Below are 19,637 nucleotides of genomic sequence, written 5' to 3'. Positions count from 1 at the left end.
CAGGGTGCTAGGGAGCAAATAAGAGAGAGCTCATTTTGCCTGGGGCCGCACGTGACATTTCACATTCAGGTAAAGGAACCATTAACTACTGGTCCATCCACCTGATCCCTGTTAAGACTTGTCCCTGTCTGGCTGGGCCCGGCTTTTTCTATCCTGACTTTATTGATCCTGCTCTTTCCCTGGCATCAAATCGCTGGTGAAGTTTTGTTCGACCCCTTCTCCCTCCCTACACAGGATTTGGAAAAGCAGTGTAACTACTAGCTCCCCAGAGCGGGGCAGGGCAATATCAGTGCCCTGCACAAGGCAGTGTGCACAGGAAGGAACCACACAGAGTTAACAGAAGGGCCACATGGAAGTATAAACATTTACTGTTTGGCTTGACAATAAAGGAAAATGAACATAACAAATTCCCCAAATTCATCTGAATCATGAAGCTTCTGGAGCCTCTCAAGACTGGATGGAATTGGAAACGGATCTACACAAATAGAGCTTTTAAATTTTTTCTGGTTCTGATATGAAAGCCAGTAACAAATCCCAAAGCTTCCATGATATACGGTGAAGCTGAAATAACAGAGTCATCCATTTCATAACCACTTGTTGATAGGGATATTTCAGAATGTACCTCAAACCCTTCTCAGGGCAAATAAAAGCCTGCACGTAAGCTCTTGTGACAATTAATATTAATTCTTACGCTTGATTAGAAAGTCTTATCTTCTCTCCTCACTTTTTTTTTTTTGAAGCAGGATAAGAAAAAGGGAAATAGTCTTTTGTTTATTATGAATGTCCTGTTTGTTATCAAAGGTATGCTTCTAAGCTCTTTTAAGCAGTAGGCTTAGAAAGCATAAAGAATGTAAAAATATCTTGAAAGAATTTAACACTTCATTAACCTTAAACTTCTGACTACAATGACCTCTTCCAGGTACTGTAATACCCATCCATGTACTTAATAATTTTTACATGTTTTGCTTTTTTCACAAAAAGATTAAGTACAAGGTTATAATTTTACTATTCTGGATTTTATACGGAGGCCTAAAATATTTCCACAATAGAAAATAACTTATTGAAAGGAATCAAATTGAAGCATAAAGTATACGCTCCACTGTAAACTGAACTCTGAAACTTTTTCAGTGTTATATTCCAGAATCTAGAAATTGCTAGTTTTAAGGACAAGCTCTCTCCTGGATACTTCCAGTTGTCAAATGAGTTTAAAAACAAACAAGTCTTTGAACTCCACATGCTCAGGGAACAGGGGGCTTAAGCTCTTGCACATGTTATCCTATTTCATCCAGCCCAAACGGTATTTTATTAAAATGTCAGCCTTTCCAAAACTCAGCTGAAGAGATCATACTTAAATTTTTGACATTTTGAAGTGACTCTAACATTTTTCCCCATCGCCAATGTGTCACTAAACAAAGTTTAATGCAAACCACATTAAGAAATTCAGATGACATAGAAATGGATAACTCTCACTGACCATCCGAGACCTCAGCAGACTCTGTTTTTTGGATAAGATGAATTGTATAATTAAAAGAAAGTAAAAAGACATGCAACGAAGTACAGGCCCATGTGTACGTTTCAATATGTGCCTTCAAACAAAAACACACTTAGGGCCGCAGAATGATTATTTAAAAAATAAAGTCACAGCTGTTCCTGCATTTGCCTTTGAGCAGCAGACTCTAAGCCAGCCCCTCTCTGCCTGTGTATCCCTCGGAGGAGCACCTGTGAAGCTGAAGGTTAGTGTTCCTCATTCTGATGAAAACACCAGTGAAAGAAGAAAGACCAAGCACCTTTCTCCAATAGCTGTCATCTGCTGTGTTATCGTATATGAGTCTGGGCGTTTATAAGGAAAAACTTCAAGGGCAATATTAATGAGGACAAAATCTGCCTTAATGGAAAATGAAATTGGAAACATTATCGTATCCATTCACAGTGGGCATGTAAATTTCAGCATCTCAATCGGATGCTATAGGAGACTTGAAAAAAATAACAGACAGAATTCTACTAGGGGTAACCAACCTCCAGACTTCCTTTCCATCTCTGAAATTTAGGAATTAGTGCGATATTATCAGAAAACCAGATTAACTATTCGGGTTGTATAAGTTCTAGAAAGTGCTCCATATATTAACAAGTAGGAAATTATGATAGACTGTAAACAAGGGAAAGAGGTTTAAAAATGGAAGACATCTTTTCACAGTCCTTCATTAGTAATAAAATATATTTCTTTGAGTGAAGGAGACACATGCCGTCACAAGTAGAAACACAATCCTAATCTTGTGGAGTGATGTCTTTTTTCCCTCCTTCGGTGCAGTTGTGAAAGAAAGATGACACAGAGAGCTTAGTCTGGATTTTAACTCACTGCCTAATTTTATCTCCTAGCTGAAATTACCATGATTACAGTGATGATTACTAGTGAGTGCTTCAGGAGTGCCAACAGTGGGCTAGGTGCTGATTGGTAAATGCACATGCGTGACACAAGTTAAGAATAGATCCTGGCCCATGGAAGAAAGACTTGAGATTCCTTCCCCGTGATGCATCCTCTGCTGTGGGAGCCGTCCACAAAAACACCAAGGTAAATGGAGTTCAGCACGCATTTTGTTTGGGTGCCACTTGGAATTTCTGAGTTAGTTACGTAGTTCATCCACAAAGGCTGCTATCTACCCTTTTATCTCCTAAAGGGTAAGAGGCTTAAAAGGAAGTAGCTGAGAAGACCTCTCTAGGAGGCTGGTAAAGCCATTTTCTTTAAAATAAGGTTCAGTGGCATGACGAGTAGGTGCTTGCTGTGAGCAGAGGAAGGAGGAAACAGAAGGAAACTAAAACAACACTATCACGGGGACGCTGTGCTCTGAAGAAAGGTGACTAGAGACAAGGAAAGAAGGTCTGCTTGTTGCCTGGGTCTCAAGGAAGGAAGTGTAAAGGAGTTGGAAATAAGAGACGAAAGCAGTGGCTCAGAAGCTGTCAAGTCAAAAGGCAGCAGCCTCTCTTCCCTTCGTCTGGCTGGGTTAATGAAGGAGTGCACGTGAGAAACTGCACAGAGGAGATACGAGGCATCTAGGACACTGCGGAGGCGGGGTGTCAGGTGGCCATTCATTTCTAGCAATTTTATGCCAAATTCTACATGAGTGGGCATTTTTCTAAGAAGGGGGTCCATAGCTTTTGAATTCTTACTTTGCTAGACTGGAAAACTTTACGGAGGTAGGAACTGCAGCTGTTATTAAATCCCAGCTCCTGGCACATTACCTGCACATAGTAGGACTCAATATATATTACTGAATAAACCCATCAGTGAGTTAGGTTAGTGTCCAAAAAAGATGAACAATCACTGGGTTAGAGGGGAAGTTCTATGTATAATTAATATATCAAGAGTCAGAACCCAAGAACGGGTTGAGAAACGCTTTAATTCTTGCCAAAAAGAAAGCTGATAATAAGATTGAAGGCGCAGTTGGAAGCATTTGGAAGTACTGGATTACATACACATGCATGAATGAAAAATGAGGCTCAGCACACTGAATGGAAGCCAGCGTCGGGAGCAAAGGAAACCAAATACTTGGGTCAGCAAGGCAATGCCCCCAGAGGACAACAGGGAAGCCAGGAAAGTCACCGGAACGTTAAGATATAGACCACAGAAGGGAGTTAGATATTTTTTCTCTGTTGTCTACTTAAAACAAGACACAAAACTCAGAAAGTGAATTGGATTTAATAACTTGAACTGATTTTATGTTAATTTGAAAATGAATGAGATCATCTCTTTGACAAATCCACTAAAATTCACGATTTATTTTAATCACTTAAAAACTGCATGAAATCCTGGCAAATAAAACTAGTAGCTTTGGTATTTGTTTTGTCTTATTTTATGGAAAACCTAAGGAGAAATCTCCATGCTGTTAAAGTTTATCTTCATAAGCAAAATGAAAGAATTTAAAAAGCAAAAGAGTGGAGTTCTTATGATTTCTCAAGGAATCTTCACGTCTTGGCATTTGTCTTTCTCACCCATCACAATCCCGGCACTGAATGTCATCACCCCTTATTGATAAGCTAATAATACTTCACACTGACTCTCAAGAATGTAGGAACAGACCTGTCACAGTCAAAATCTTACTTGTTAGCTACTCACCTCAAAATGCTGGGTCTGTCTGCAGTCCTTTTCATTTTCTTTGCTACAAACAAAATATCATAAAATGTCATAAAGTTTTATAACAATGCTTTTCATTCATTGAAATTATGATTTCATTTATTTTAGAAGCTCAGTAGCTCTAAATAAAATTCTTATGAAATTCAAAAACAAAACAAAAAAAAGAATCAAAATGAAACAAAACTAGAAACAACACAAAACAGGAATACGGTTATCTGCCTTTAACAGCACCATGGTAGATTCTTCCATTTAAACATTTTCCTCGCTATAAAATACTGTTGGTAAACATGTAGTCCTTTAATTCTACTCTTTTTAGTTCTTACAATGCACATTGCACTAAATGAAAAAAAAAAGTCTATTCACATTCTTATAAACAGTGTAAGGAGAAAACTCTAAAATTACCTTCCATCGGACATCAGTTCAACATCATCAGGTCCAATCCTTTCATGAGATGGTGTGGGATTGAGACTTTCCATATTCTGTAATAAAACAAACCATTTGTTGCCCAGTAGGAATGGTAAGACGTATGCAACAACAGACCTTCCTTTGTTTAAAATAGAAACATCGGATAACAAGCAGATATTACTTCTAGTCATCAGAGTCCTATCTTTAAAGTTATGACAGTTTATTAGACACTGCTGGCATAAAATTATATGCTGAACTTTACCATTCCATTAACAAAGATATCTGATAGCAGCATAGAAATGGTCATTGTGGCCTATAACATTGTTAATTATTATCCACATTTTATAGCTAAACATAAACAAAACCCAGACTCTCAGAATACCAGGGTGGCATTAGAACTAGACTTGAGGAATCTGACCTCTAATGTAATCAGAAGCCAATGTAGCATTCATTGTCTATTTAACATCTTTACAGTGTATATTGACAATATGATCTGGGGTAATATGTAGCTTATATCTAAGCTATAAAATATCCATAAAAAGACATAGAGTTAACTTGAGAACCTTTCTTTCTGTGATATTTAATGTTAATCTTTATATTAGCCAAGATGGACAGAAAATATAAACACGAAACTTACTTCAAATAGCGTGTATTTCAGGCTGACCAAGAGGGCTTAATGCTTATCAGGAGGTATATTTGTAAGGTTTTCTGACTGCCTCTGTAAAAACGGCCAACAGTTTCTAAATACAACTCAGGTGACTGAGCACAAAGTAAGCCGTCCCCATGCAGGAAGATTACAAATATGCAAACAAGAGCTCGTTTACATTCGGTAGACCCAAATACAGAGCTGCCTTGGAGATTTGGAACCGAATTTCATGGAACTCAAAGATTCATATCTGCATTAAAAGACCATTAAGCACAATCCATGTATTCTGTGTTATCAAAATAAAGAACACATAGTGAAGCAACATGTATTCATCTACATGTTTATAATCTCTCCTTATGAAAAGCCCATTGGAAAGTATATCTGATTAAGGTTCACAATGATCCCATGAAATTGACATATACAAAAGTCTTCACAAAATAAGCATATAATTACAGTGGATAACTAATCTTTGGCTTGGTAAATGGATAAATATTTTCCATATATGGTGGTGTGGCCAACCTGTCTGGAATTCTTAAAGTTTAAAACCCTAGGCTCGGGACTTCCCTGGTGGTGCAGTGGTTAAGAATCCGCCTGCCAATGCAGGGGACACGGGTTCGATCCCTGGTCCAGGAAGATCCCACATGCTGCAGAGCAACTAAACCCATGCGCCACAACTACTGAGCCTGTGCTCTAGAGCCCGCGAGCCACAACTACTGAGCCTGCGCACCACAGCTACTGAAGCCTGTGTGCCTAGAGCCCGTGCTCCGCAACAAGAGAAGCCACCGCAATGAGAAGCCCGCGCACCGCAACGGAGAGTAGCCCCCGCTCGCCGCAACTAGAGGAAGCCCGCACATAGCAACAAAGACCCAACACAGCCACAAAAAACAAACAAAAACCCTAGGCTCCACCAAGAATCAAAACAAAGGGAGACAGCATACCATAACAGCTATAATGATGGCTTTGGAGCCAGAATGTTTCGGTTGGAATCTTAGCTCCACCATTTACCAACTCTAAGACCCTCCCTGACTCTCAGTTTCCTCATCTGGAAAAGGGGGATGGCAACGATACTTAACATAGGGTGGTCATAAGGATTAAATGAGATAATACATGTAAAGCATTAAAATAATACCTTGTACTTTTAATGAATAGTAGCTGTTGTTGTTGATGTTATTCTGACTTCTAAAACTGTGAAATCTCCAAGGAAATATTTTGCTGCTATTTGCCCACAGTTAAGATGATGTTCTAGGAACTAGTAAGACAGTGATTGTGTCTGCCATTACTGCACACCAATTTACATGTTTAGATAATTTACAGTTAGATAATTTTAGAATGGATCTGAGAAATTAAAAAAATTATAACCACATTCAATTATACTTACATTTTTATACCTCCAAAGTTTGAGTTAGAAGAGGCCTCTCTAAAATGGCTCTCATTAAGCCAAAGCATAGTTGCTCTTTTTACCTGCATGTGATCTTCCTGATAAAGAGGGATTTATCTATGACAAAGAATCTTTGTTTTCACTGGTAATCTTCAATAGATTATCAAAATCTTTAGTGTAAGATCTAGTGCAATAGCATTAGGTTTTCCTGATGCTCTGAAACATGAATTCCTAGGGGAAGCACAACCCTCTACCTTCAGATCACGTTAAAACACTGTCAATGAAATACATTTATAATTACAGTGAAAACAAATGACTATTTCAGCAGAAATAAAAACCTTCAGGTTGAGGCTAAAAAATATTCAGAAAGAAAGAAGAAAAAAATAAACCATAATATTATTATATAAATTTAAAGATACTTCAGTTAGAAAAATGTTAGAAGACTGATTTTTTTCCAAAACAGAAAGAACCAAGATTTAAGCAATATAGGTTTTGAGAATTATAGAAAAAAGATAGCTATGTTTTACAATAAAAAGCTCTGCGAAAAGCAGGTGTGAAATGTGAGAAATTTTAGCTGATTTCCAGGGTGAAAACAAGTAGTAAAGTAACTTCAACTCCCTCGCCCGCCCCCCCCAACTTTTAAAAAAATGTTTGATCTGTGTGTTTTACAACTCTCCAAGGGCCTGAGTTTTTAATACATGTAAGTGACAAAGGGTGACTTTCAATATTGTTCAGTATTCCTCTCTAAAGCTTTAAAATAATTCCAGTTTTCAAGTTGTCCTCCACATGACTGAGGCTAGTGAATATTCATAGTCTGCTTTCACCAAAGCAGCATGCAAGTACACCGTGTTCCTTTGCTAAGGTAGTTGGGTTGCCCCTATACCTTTGGGAAACAGGAATCTGTGAAGAATGTGTTACAACTGGCAACCTGCCCTAATTTTTTCAGAAGGAAAATAATAAAGGCAGTGAAGATCCAAGAGTAGAGTAACAAAAGTACCTATGACCATGGGTGCAAAGCATTTTATAGATTCTAACTTGCATCCTTTGCCTAAGGGTTTAGGGAGGGAAGGTTAAGAAATACATCAGCCATTTCCCCACTTCACTGAGATGGGGGGAAGGGGAAAATGGAACGTACAGGTCAAAATATTGGCTGAAATGTAGAAAGCTTCCATTGTAAGAGAAGTATGCTACTGGACTTTCAAACGCTCTGTAGTTGTTAACAGCGTTGGTCTTAAGAGAAACACCGACTCCATGCCTTTTGAAGGTTTTAAACTGTTTTATGTCCCAAACACTTCTCCAGGTGTGGTAAAAGAGTAGTTCATTGATGTTTTCATTTATTAAAGTTGAAGTAATACAATTCTTATTAAAAATAATGCCTTATTGCATTAACTTAATTTTAATTAGTCTTCTAAAGTTAGGATCTTTTAAAGGTAATAGGAAATAGTAAAGAACAGATTACGTCTTTATGTAGAATTTGATAAAATTGCTCTTAGAATTGCATTAATAAAAGACAGATAAAGCCTAGTTCTGCCTCATAGAAGGCCTACCAGTGACTTTCAAAACATACAGATTTTCTATGATATAATTTACTTGGACCATTTCTGGGTGTCAGAAGAAACTGAATTTTAAGAACCACTCTCCTCAATTATAAAAATGACCTCAAATCTATAAAGAGCAAAAGCTTTGAAAAAATTAGCTTTAGACTGTGGGATTTACTTTCAATTTTTTCCCCTGGCCCCATCTCTGTTTTGGCATTGACAGCTCGGCTCAAAACTTGTTTGACCACTGAAGCACTTGAAAACACTTGGAGCAAAAACAAATTTGTCTTCTAAAACTATAAAATGCTGACAAAGCCTTCAGAGAGGACACTCAAAAAAATGCCTTCTCTCAGTATACAAACAGCTCAGTCTGAAGGCTGCATGGAACACTGTTAGTCAAAACAAGTTCATTATTCTAACCTTGAGCTCTGAGAGAAGGTATGTGATATATTCTCATTAACAAAGGATCAATGGCAAATTTGAATTTCTTTTTGTATCCTTCTGTTTTATGTTTTATTATGCTTAAAACTGCATAAATTAATCCATATTCAGAAAGAATTCCTGGTACTGTAAGAGGACACCTATGGAAGAACTGGCTAGCTGTCCACCCAAGTCCGGTCCACCTTTCTTGCACAGCAATGCAGGAGCCACATGCCCAGCGACAGCGCATCCACAGCCCCTCTGGCAGGTAGACGGGGCCACGTGACTGACTTCTCTCCGACAGGCTGTGAGAAAACACGCATACCACTCAGGTATGCGTGTTTTCCAGGCCTGGCTAATAACCTGCCTCACCAGGTTCATGCCTTGACACTCACGTATTCTCTCCCCTTGTGAGCTGGAATGGAGATGAAAACCACGAGTGCCCTGGAAGCTACTTGCTGAAGACGGCAGAGAGGCAGTTGGCCTGGGTCCCTGAAACATCGCGTGTAGCAAGTGTTCTAACTCTTCTCCTGAGCCCTAAACTGCTTTAGATTGTCATGGGAGAAAGAACTTTTACGGTGTTCAAGGCGTTGCATTTTGGGCCTTTTTGTTACCCAAGTTACTCTAAGCTATACGGCAACCATTCATTCACTCCCTTTTTTTTAACTCATTTTTTGTGAGCACTGAGCTATGCTGGGCACTGGCGTACAATGGTGGATGGGGAACTGGACAGACACCGGTCCTTGCCACTGTGACTGATGTATTTTGGTTACTGCTCCAACTGTAGTTTGTTACACTGTTAATATTATCTTCATTTTTAAGATGGGTGCTATCTGAATAGCCCTCAGCACCCTTGGGCCATACAGCTGCCAGAGGGACCCTTTCCAAAGGTACTTCAGAAAATGACTTTTTTTCTCTTTAATCTTTGAACGGTTCCTCATCTCACTCAAGGTAAATGCTCAAGATCTAAAGACGGCTACAAAGCCTTAAGGGATCGGGCCCCTTGCTACGCCTCTGACGTCATCTCCTGCAACACTCCTTCCTCACCTCTGCTCCAACCATGGGAGCCTCGTGCGCATCCTCAAAAGGCTAGGGCTGCTCTCCCTCCACCTGGATGGTCTCTCCCCAGATATCCTGATGGCTCACTTTCTCACCTCGTCCAGGTTCCCGCACAAGCACCGTTCTCAGTGTGGCCTGATCTGAGGACTCAACCCATGCAATGGCAACCCGTAACCTCCCATCCATTTCCCATCTTATTTATCCTGCTTCACTTCTCTCCACAGCATGTCCTGCCATCTGACTATACGTTGACTTGTTTCTTATCTGCCTCATCCTTCGAGAATATAAACTTCAGGATGGCAGACAGTGTGTCTGGTTTGGTCACCATTTTGTCTTTAGTGCCTAAAACAGTGCTTGTCATATAGTTAATGGTTGTATGATGGAAGGAATGACAACTTTTAAATCAGTGGTTCAAATGGCGGGGTTTTTTACATTATATTGACACCACTCAGAGAATCACTGTCATGTAGTTTTGGACAGGAGTTCTTGCTGAGTTATACTGCATTAAAAACATGAGCTGAAACTTTCTGCATTAGGTAAATTATTGTTCCTCAGCAACAGAAAAAATGGTTGGGAGGGGGACAGAGGGGAGAGTGGAGGAGTGAAAATAGGCTGGGTGGCTGTCCTGATATTCCAGAAGAGTTACAAAAAGGGCCTCAGCTATGCGATGGCAATACAAAGGGAAAAGGGGGACATATGTTTAAAGCAGTCAACGAAATCTGACGTATGACTGAAAAGTTGGAAGAAAGACTGGGAGTAAGGAAAAGGAAAGGACTTCAAAAATGACTAAGAAGATGATGATCTGATGAAATCAGATTGGTATACTGAGTGAAAAGAGACCAATGAGGAAAAGAAGATGAGTTTGATCTTCACGTGTTGACTTGGGAGGACTATCTAAGGTGAGCTGCAGAGAGCATCGCCTAAATGTTGATTTCTAAGTCATCTGTAGAGAGGTGACACCGGACAGCATGGAATTAGAGAAGCTCTCATGTGAAGTGCTGATGGAAAAGAGATATAAGGCAATTATCTGCATAACATTTACATCTAAGCATGTTCTGCTGAAGATCAGCCGGTAGAGGACACAGTAAAGAAGAATACAGTCATTGAGGTAAGAGGACAAAGAGAGGTCAACATCCTGGAGGCCAAGGGAGGAAGAGTTCTGAGAAAATAAGAGTATCAAGCACCACAAGGACTTCGGGAGGTCAAGGACCAAGCGGACAACAGCACAGCGGTCTTAAAAGACCAGTTCCAACCACATGTCCACCCAGTGACACAGAGAAAGTGGTTTCTTAGAGAGGTCTTTAGAGGGGTAGAATTCAGATTACAGGGGTTGAAGAGCAAGTGTGGAAAGAACTGGAAATGCAGATTCTTCAAATTTTTTTTTTTTTTTTTTTTTTTTTGCGTTACGCGGGCCTCTCACTGTTGGGGCCCCTCCCGTTGCGGAGCACAGGCTCTGGACGCGCAGGTCCTGCGGCCATGGCTCACGGGCCCAGCCGCTCCGTGGCATGTGGGATCTTCCCAGACCAGGGCACGAACCCATGTCCCCTGCATCAGTAGGCGGACTCTCAACCACTGCGCCACCAGGGAAGCGCCATAACCTACTTTTAATGTTGAGGGAGAGTATCGTGGAATCTGAGCTCCACCACTTATGTGTGACCTTGGGCAGCTGTTTAATCTCCTGTGCCTCATTCTCCACATGTTTAGAATATTAAAAATAATAATAACTACCTTATGGATTATTGGAGGATTAAAATTGATAAGATATACAAAGCACTTAAAATACACCTTGCTAAACATTTTTCACTTTATTACATAGTCTTCAGAACCGTAATTTTTATTCAATGCATAATATTTTATTGAATTGACATACAAATGTTACTTATCTGGTCTCCTACTTTTGAACATTTAAACTGCTTCTAATTTTCCATGATTACAGATACTCAGGTGGTGAGCAAATGAATACTTACAGTCTTTTCCATATTTACAATGATGTCTCTAGAGCAGGCTGGCTGAGGTAGGATTATTAGATACACTGCATGACTGAGTTACAGCTTTTGATTCAAACTGTTAAATTGTGCCCTAGAAAGAATGTTTTTAGAGACAGAGACATTTTCTAGGCTGACAGAAATAAGCCAGGGGAGAAGAAGCAATGAAAAGTGTCTGTATGAGTGAGTGAGTGAGTTTGTGTATGTGTTTGTACACGTACATGGGGTGGGGAGATGGATGTAGAAAACAGAATTTCCAAGGATACTTAACCTTCAAGTTAACCTTAGAATTTAGAAAAACCACTTCATCACTTGAGCAGGTGAGAAAATAAAATGGGTGGCGATCTAGAGAAATTCTGAAGCATGAGTGAGGGAACTGCTGAAACACAAGCTGGCCCTCTTAGCTCTTCAAAACAAACCAGGGGGCGAGGTTTCCTTCTGAGAAAGGCTGAAGAGCACAGGTGTGCGTTGGCAGTGCAAGGAGAGAGGAGAAGGTTGGGACCGTGGCCACAATTAGAGATAAGGCAGAGCGCTCGAATGCCACTCGCTAGTTTCTGAGCTCTGAATTATCTGTAGTCTCTTAGTCTCTGCCGGTCATGGCAGCCCCGAGAGGAAAAAGGATAAGGGAAAGTACGCAGACAGTTCTCACTTTAGAGATTCCACATTTGCAAGATGCTTTTTTAGGTCACTGTGGCTGTGCTGTGGGCTGGTGAGATCACTGTGATATTATCACTCAAACTCTTCAGTCGCTCTCTTCTCATTTTCTCTGGAAGATGGTTTGCTCCCATGTCTCCATCAACACTGCTGTTACTGAGTGACCTCCAGCTTGGTCATTCCAGCGGCTAAGCTCTCGGTCTTCTACTCGGCCAATCATCTGACTTTCTCTCCAACTCGAGATACGTGGTTCGCTTGGCATCCAGGACACCAAACACACTTCATTTTTTTCTACTTTGCTGGGGTCTCCTTTTTCTTTCTTTCTTTTTTTTTTTTTTTTGCGGTATGCGGGCCTCTCACTGCTGTGGCCTCTCCCGTTGCGGAGCACAGGCTCCGGACGCGCAGGCTCAGCGGCCATGGCTCACGGGCCCAGCCGCTCCGCGGCATGTGGGATCTTCCCAGACCAGGGCACGAACCCGTGCCCCCTGCGTTGGCAGGCAGACTCTCAACCACTGCGCCACCAGGGAAGCCCCTGGGGTCTCCTTCTTGAGTCTCCTCTACTGGGACCTCGTCATCTCCCCATCCTTTACACGATCGTATGCCTCAGGGCTCACGGTCCCTGCGGCCACTTCCCTTTTCCGTCCATCCTCGCTCCCTCGCTCATCTCATCCAGTACACTGACTTCAGATAGCCTCTATCTGCTGCTGGCTCCCACGATGCACCTCCAGCCAGGATACCCTCCCTAAACTCGCAGAAATCCAGCTGCTTTCCTGCTGTTTCCTCTTAGATATTTGATGGGCAGCTTAACCTTAACATGTCCAACACTGAACCACGACGTCATCACCCAAACTTCTGTCTTCTCCATCTCGGTAAACTAGCCACACAAATCTTCTAGTTGCCAAAAACCTCGGAGGCATCTTTGACTCCTCTGTTACTTTCACACCCCACAGTTATGTAATGTCAGGAAATCCTGTCAATTCTATGTTCAGAAATAGATCCAGAATCCACCTATCACCTCGTGACTACTGCAATACACGACTCCAGGAGGACCCATGCACATGTTAGTCAATATGAGCAACGCCCCCTAGAGTACTGCACTGGGCAGCCTGCAAGGCAACACGTGCTGGCTCTGGTATCACCTTCGTTCACACCATCATCAGCGCAAACCTAGATTATTGCAAGAGTTTCCTAACGGGTTTTCCTGCTTCTTGCCCTTGCCTGCTTACTGTCTACTTTCAACACAGCAGTCAAACCAAATTTCAGTAAGTCACATCACTGGTCTACCTGGAACCCTCACATGGACTCTCATCTCACCTGGAGTAAAGGCAGAGTCCTTAACAATAATCTAGGAGGCCCTACTTAATCTGTTCTCTCGCCCCTCCAACTACCTCTTTCACTTTCCTCATTCTCTTCTAACACTAACAGTATCTTTGTGGTTTCTTGAACATTCCAGATGAGTGACTGTCTCGGGGTCTCTGCAACCTGCTGTGATAGTATGGCTTGTTTCCTTACTTCCTCTAGGTCTTTACACTCAAGTGTCAAATTCTTGGGAGTCTCCTCTGACCACTCTCTTTAAAATTGTATCCCCTGCCCTCTCACAATTCCTATCCTCATTTCTTGCTTTATTTCTTGCTTAATAGTTATCACTATCTAATATATTGTATGGTTTACTTTTTTTTATCTTGATTTTGTCTGTTTCCCCTACTGGAATGTAGGCTCCGTGAGGGCAGTGATTTTTGCTTGTCTCACAGCTGTATCCCTAGATTCTGAAATATTTCCTGGCACACAGAAGGCATATAATTATGTATGTTTTTCCAGCTACAGAAACAAAAGTTTAGTCAGTGTATAAAGAACTTGAAGTGGGAGAAGGTTTTGGAGGAGAGTGGGGTAAAGTAAAAATAGAAGGTTAAAAGTAAGTGGGAAGTTAAGATGCACAACTGCACCTTCAAAACTAGTCTAAATCCTAGTCATTGTTATGTGCCCTGGCTCTTTGCTTTGTGGTGACCTGTGAAGATGAGATTTAAAATTAATGGAATATGAGAGTCAGAAAAGATCTTTGAGAATACCCTCACTTCACAGATGAGGAAGTTTTGCTTCTGTCTCAGTTGTGTTGGCAGGGTTTTAAATTATTCATTGCAACAAAGACACGGTCCACCTAGCTCACTTATGTTAACATGTGACCTGCATAATCCTGGAATGCAGAAACTGGCAGCTAAGGTGGAGACAAACCCTTTCACAGAAAAAAGACCACAATGGAATTAGGCTCTCTCCTCTAACTGTTTTTAAACAAAGACGATGTCCACAGTTTTAGCAATCACACACATATTCTAAGGAATAAATGTACCTTCCCACTTCTATTAGCTATTACCACCTAGCTAATTAAGATACTATTCCTGGTGGAAAAAAAATATTGATGAGTTAAGTTCATTTTAAAAGGGATTCAGAGAAGCACATTCTTCTCTGAGAAGCCAAGTGTCAGACTTTTAGTCACTGTAATTCTCTTCAGCAGATAAACAAATCATGGGCCAAATAAAGAGCTAATGGAGTTAGTATCATTTAGTTTATTAAAAATGTTACTTTTCCCCCAAATAAGAATTAAATTAGTGTTAAAAACCATTTAATGTGCAATGGCTCCAAAGCTTACATTCTGTATTGGGAGAACTGTGTCAGACACGGGTCTGAGGTGGATGACTGTCTCTGTCCATTCTAGTGATCAATTTATTTCTAGAAACAGGGTATCAAGACATTTGGAAGAAAATGGAATAAACATGTTTTCCCCAGATTTGTATTTATGCATATTTTATTTAGGGAATAAAATTGGGAATCTTCTCTGAGCACATGCAGAAATTGACAATGGGAAAATGAGTGGCCCATAAGTTTTGCTAAATTTACAGAAAACCCAGCATGGAGGTAAAAACTGCTCAGAGATAAAGCAGAACAGAGGCTTTACACATTTTAAGAATGGGTATTACCTATTACCGATTTTTATTAGGGACGCTAGTTCATGTTATATTATAAAATTCATCTTCAGGTTTTTTTTGGGTTAAATTTCTTCAAACTATAGGGAATTAGAAGACAGACTTTTGTTCTCACTTTTCAGAGAAACTGAAGCATACACAAAAAAGGATGACATATATTTATAGTTAAACTGCATAAATATTTAGTTATTGACTAAAACCACCTGCAATAACTTATGTATCAAATTAACGATCCAGAGTTCAGGTCTGAGGTAACCATGTAGGAGATTAATTTTTTTGTTTCTGAGGAATAGAGGAAAAAAACTATTTATAGTGTACAGCTTTGAAATTAAATTTCTGAACACAAAGACAGTTGATCCTCTTCCTGTATGTATTCTTCTTTCACCTCACTTTAAGTTCAATCATTAATTTTTTTTACATATTCATATAGACAGGAACAAATAAAATGGGGGAGTATAAGGAAAACTGCTTTGACAATTTTATTCCAAAAATAAAATTTAAAAATGCTCAAAAGAATGAGAGGAAACTCAGACCTATTTCAATAACATGGAAACCGAGGCATGTGTTGCCCCTTGTTCCTTTGGCAAAATGTAATCTACCTTGGACTTGATTCTTATATTTATCAAAAAGAAAGACGTGTGTATACTTAGTAGCTCTTAAGGTCTTTTTCAGAACTCATGCTCTATAATTCTGTGAAACTCCACACTGATATTTTTTACAAAGCAAGGAAAAGAGGTGTGATATTCCCTAACTGGCCACAAGTAAAAATTGTACGGAAGTATGCACTTACCACAAGACTATCTTGGTGTTCACCGAGCTCAGAAAGTCTGGAACTGGATTTCTGACGTTTCGGTTTGCCCCTTTCTCCAATATAACCAGAAGTATTTTCATGTAATTTTTCCACTTCATGATGAACATTCAAAATACATTCATCAAGGTTGTTGAGCCCAGAAGGAATATTTTCTTTGTTGATAAGTCCCCTTGAATTGAAAAAAGATTTAGCTTAATTTTACTTTAAAAGGTAAAAGGGACATTTAAATGACATTGCCACTGCATCACACAGAAAGTCAGAAGAGTGCTTAGAAATTCCAGGTTGCATCTTTGATCAAAATCTGAGCAGAGTGCTACTCCTGAGACCACTTGGTGCCAAATATATCACATTAAAAGAGAAATCATTCCCAGAGGCAAATTGGCAAGGGCTATGTTTCTACCAATGAACACCTTTTGTATTTGTACCAAAAGTAATCTGTATTCAAATCAGGAGAATAGTGCAAACTTACAAAGACATTTCACATAATTCATAGGTTTTATATAAATACACACACACACACACACATCTTATAAAGTAATATAATGTATGAAGAAAAATCTGAAAAGGAAATCTGTCTTTTTCTCCAGAATGGAACACTGATTCTCCCAATTGTGAAAGACATTTTAGCACAGTAGAAATGCATTAATACCTAAATCTGACTGCATTAGATAATCTTGGTAGAAATAGTATAATAAAAACTATGGAATACAAAGCATTTTAACTGAAACATGGATTCATTATTTTCCAGTACAAGTTTCTGGATGTAAGCTTATAACTAGAGTTCCTTCATGACTTAGTTTTAGACATTTTAATTATAGAATTTAATTCATTTAATGCTCTTGAAATAGTTTTCCTTAAGTATCTTAACATTCCCTTTTTTTTTGCGGTACGCGGGCCTCTCACTGTTGTGGCCTCTCCCGTTGCGGAGCACAGGCTCCGGACGCGCAGGCTCAGCGGCCATGGCTCACGGGCCCAGCCGCTCCACGGCATGTGGGATCTTCCCGGACCGGGGCATGAATCCGTGTCCCCTGCATCGGCAGGCGGACTCTCAACTACTGCGCCACCAGGGAAGCCCTAACATTCCCTTTTAAGAGGTTTTCACAAAATTAAATTACTTACCAAAATGTTTACCCTTTACTACATCACAGAACAAATTAAATCATCAGTGCAGCATCATGGCTTGGTCAGGTACAAATGAATGAGACTTTATACACTCCCTCATGGTGTGACCTTAAAGGTATCTCCCTGCAGCTAGAGGTTTTCATACTAAGTGAAGTAAGTTAGAAAGAGAAAGACAAATACCATATGATATCACTTATATATGGAATCTAAAATATGGCACTAATGAACCTACCTACAAAACAGAAACAGACTCACAGACATAGAGAACAGACTTGCGGTTGCCAAGGGAGACAGGGGGAGGTGAGGGATGGACTGGGAGTTTGGGGTTAGTAGATGCAAACTAATACACATAGAATGGATAAACAACAAGGTCCTACTGTATAGCACTGGGAACTATATTCAACATCTTCATATAAACCATAATGGAAAAGAATGCAAAAAAGAATATATATATGTGTGTAACTGAGTCACTTTGCTGTACAGCAGAAATTAATACAACATTGTAAATCAACTATACTTCAATTTAAGAAAAATATATAAAGGTATCTCCCTAAACACCCAAAGCTGTTATCTTGAAATAAATGAGCTCCAAAGAGTAAAAATAGATGACCATATTTTACTATATTTTCCTGACCATATTTTCAGTTCAATCATATCCCCAAGTGAAAGATAACATTAAATATTTATTCTGCAATTTAAATTCATATCCTGTCTTAGACAGGCTATCATGGAGGCAACATTATGAATTAAATATTATCATAATATTTTCAAAGTTATACTATCTTTGGTGATTTTTAATACTCCATATTTAATTTAGTCTTATTTTATACAACTTTTAATGTACAAATATGTAGATTTAGTAAAATTATATAAAAGATGTATGTAACATTTATAAGAAATATCCTAAGTATAAAATAATTGAAGACATGAGGAAAAGTTGATAAGGACTCACATGCCGGCACATATACACACACGCTTAAATCTCTCCCTCCCTGCACTGGGAGCAGTGCCTTCTGTGGATGCCTAGATGAGTTTGGTCTCAAATTCACAATCATTTGTTTTACTATTTAAATTTGTCTTCTTCTTTCTCTTCATATTTTCCCTAACTCCCGGGGTATAAATCCAATTGTAATTTTTTAATGGAGGAGTTTTTAGATTTGAAAGTTGTCATGGACTAAATTGTATTCCCCCCAAATTCATATGTTGAAGTCCTACCACCAATGTGACTGTATTTAGAGACAGGGCCTCTGAGGAGGTAATTAACGTTCTGCAGGAGTGGTTACTCTGTGTTTCATATTTCTCTCCCTGTCTAGCCCTTGTTCACTTTTTTAAAAAAAGTTTTTATTGGAGTATAGCTGCTTTACAATGGTTCTACTGTACAGCAAAGTGAATCAGCTATATATATACATATATCCCCTCTTTTTTGGATTTCCTTCCCATTCAGGTCACCACAGAGCATTGAGTACAGGTTCCTGTGCTCTACAGTAGGTTCTCATTAGTTATCTATTTTATACATAGTATCAATATTGTATATATGTCAATCCCCATCTCCCAATTCATCCCACCCCCCTCTTCCCCCTTGGTATCCATATGTCTGCTCTCTATGTCTGTATCTCTATTTCTGCTTTGCAAATAAGACTATCTATATCATTTTTTAAGATCTCACATATACGTGTTAGTGTATGATGTTTGTTTTTCTCTTTCTGACTTACTTCACTCTGTATGACAGTCTCTAGGTCTATCCCTGTCTCTACAAAGTACCCAGTTTTGTTCCTTTTAATGGCTGAGTAATATTCCATTGTATATATGTACCACATCTTCTTTATCCATTCCTCTGTTGATGAACATTTAGGTTGCTTCCATGTCCTGGCTATTGTAAATAGTGCTTCAATGAACACTGGGGTACATGTGACTTTTTGAACTATGGTTTTCTCTCTGTATATGCCCAGTAGTGGGATTGCTGGGTCATATGGTAGTTCTATTTTTAGCTTTTTAAGGAACCTCCATACTGTTCTCCATAGTGGCTGTATCAATTTATGCTCCCACCAGCAGTGCAAGAGGGTTCCCTTTTCTCCACACCCCCTCCAGCACTTACTGTTTGTAGAATTTTTGATGATGGCCATTCTGACCGGTGTGAGGTGATACCTCATTGTAGTTTTGATTTGCATTTCTCTAATAATTAGTGATGTCAAGCAGCTTTTTATGTGTCTCTTGGCCATTTGTATGTCTTCTTTGGAGAAATATCTATTTAGGTCTTCCACCCATTTTTTTGATTGGGTTGTTTTTTTGATATTGAGCTTCATAAGCTGTTTGTATATTTTGGAGATTAATCCTTTGTCAGTTGCTTCATTTGAAAATATTTTCTCCCATTCTGAGGGTTGTCTTTTCATCTTGTTTATGGTTTCCTTTGCTGTGCAAAAGCTTTTAAGTTTCATTAGGTCCCATTTGTTTATTTTTGTTTTCATTACTCCAGGCAGTGGATGGAAAAAGACCTTGCTGTGATTTATGTCAG

The 19,637-nt window shown here is 39.5% G+C and overlaps 1 protein-coding gene across 3 annotated transcripts in view; it reads right to left on the bottom strand.

Moving 5' to 3' along the window:
• The window catches only part of FAM13A (family with sequence similarity 13 member A), a 329,977-nt gene that overhangs the window by 41,509 nt on the left and 268,831 nt on the right, over window positions 1-19,637 (bottom strand). For all 3 annotated transcript variants that reach the window (XM_082611404.1, XM_082611405.1, XM_082611406.1), the window contains 3 exons: window positions 15,983-16,172; window positions 4,532-4,608; window positions 4,112-4,154 (listed from right to left, as the gene is read on the bottom strand). In XM_082611404.1, the coding sequence (XP_082467530.1) occupies window positions 4,112-4,154; window positions 4,532-4,608; window positions 15,983-16,172 (310 nt within the window). The remainder of the gene's footprint in view (window positions 1-4,111; window positions 4,155-4,531; window positions 4,609-15,982; window positions 16,173-19,637) is intronic.

The sequence above is a fragment of the Mesoplodon mirus genome (genome assembly GCF_964341445.2).
Source record: "Mesoplodon mirus genome assembly, chromosome: 2".
In the NCBI taxonomy this organism is placed as follows: Eukaryota; Metazoa; Chordata; class Mammalia; order Artiodactyla; family Ziphiidae; genus Mesoplodon; species Mesoplodon mirus.
This window is presented reverse-complemented; position numbering and strand designations above follow the sequence as displayed.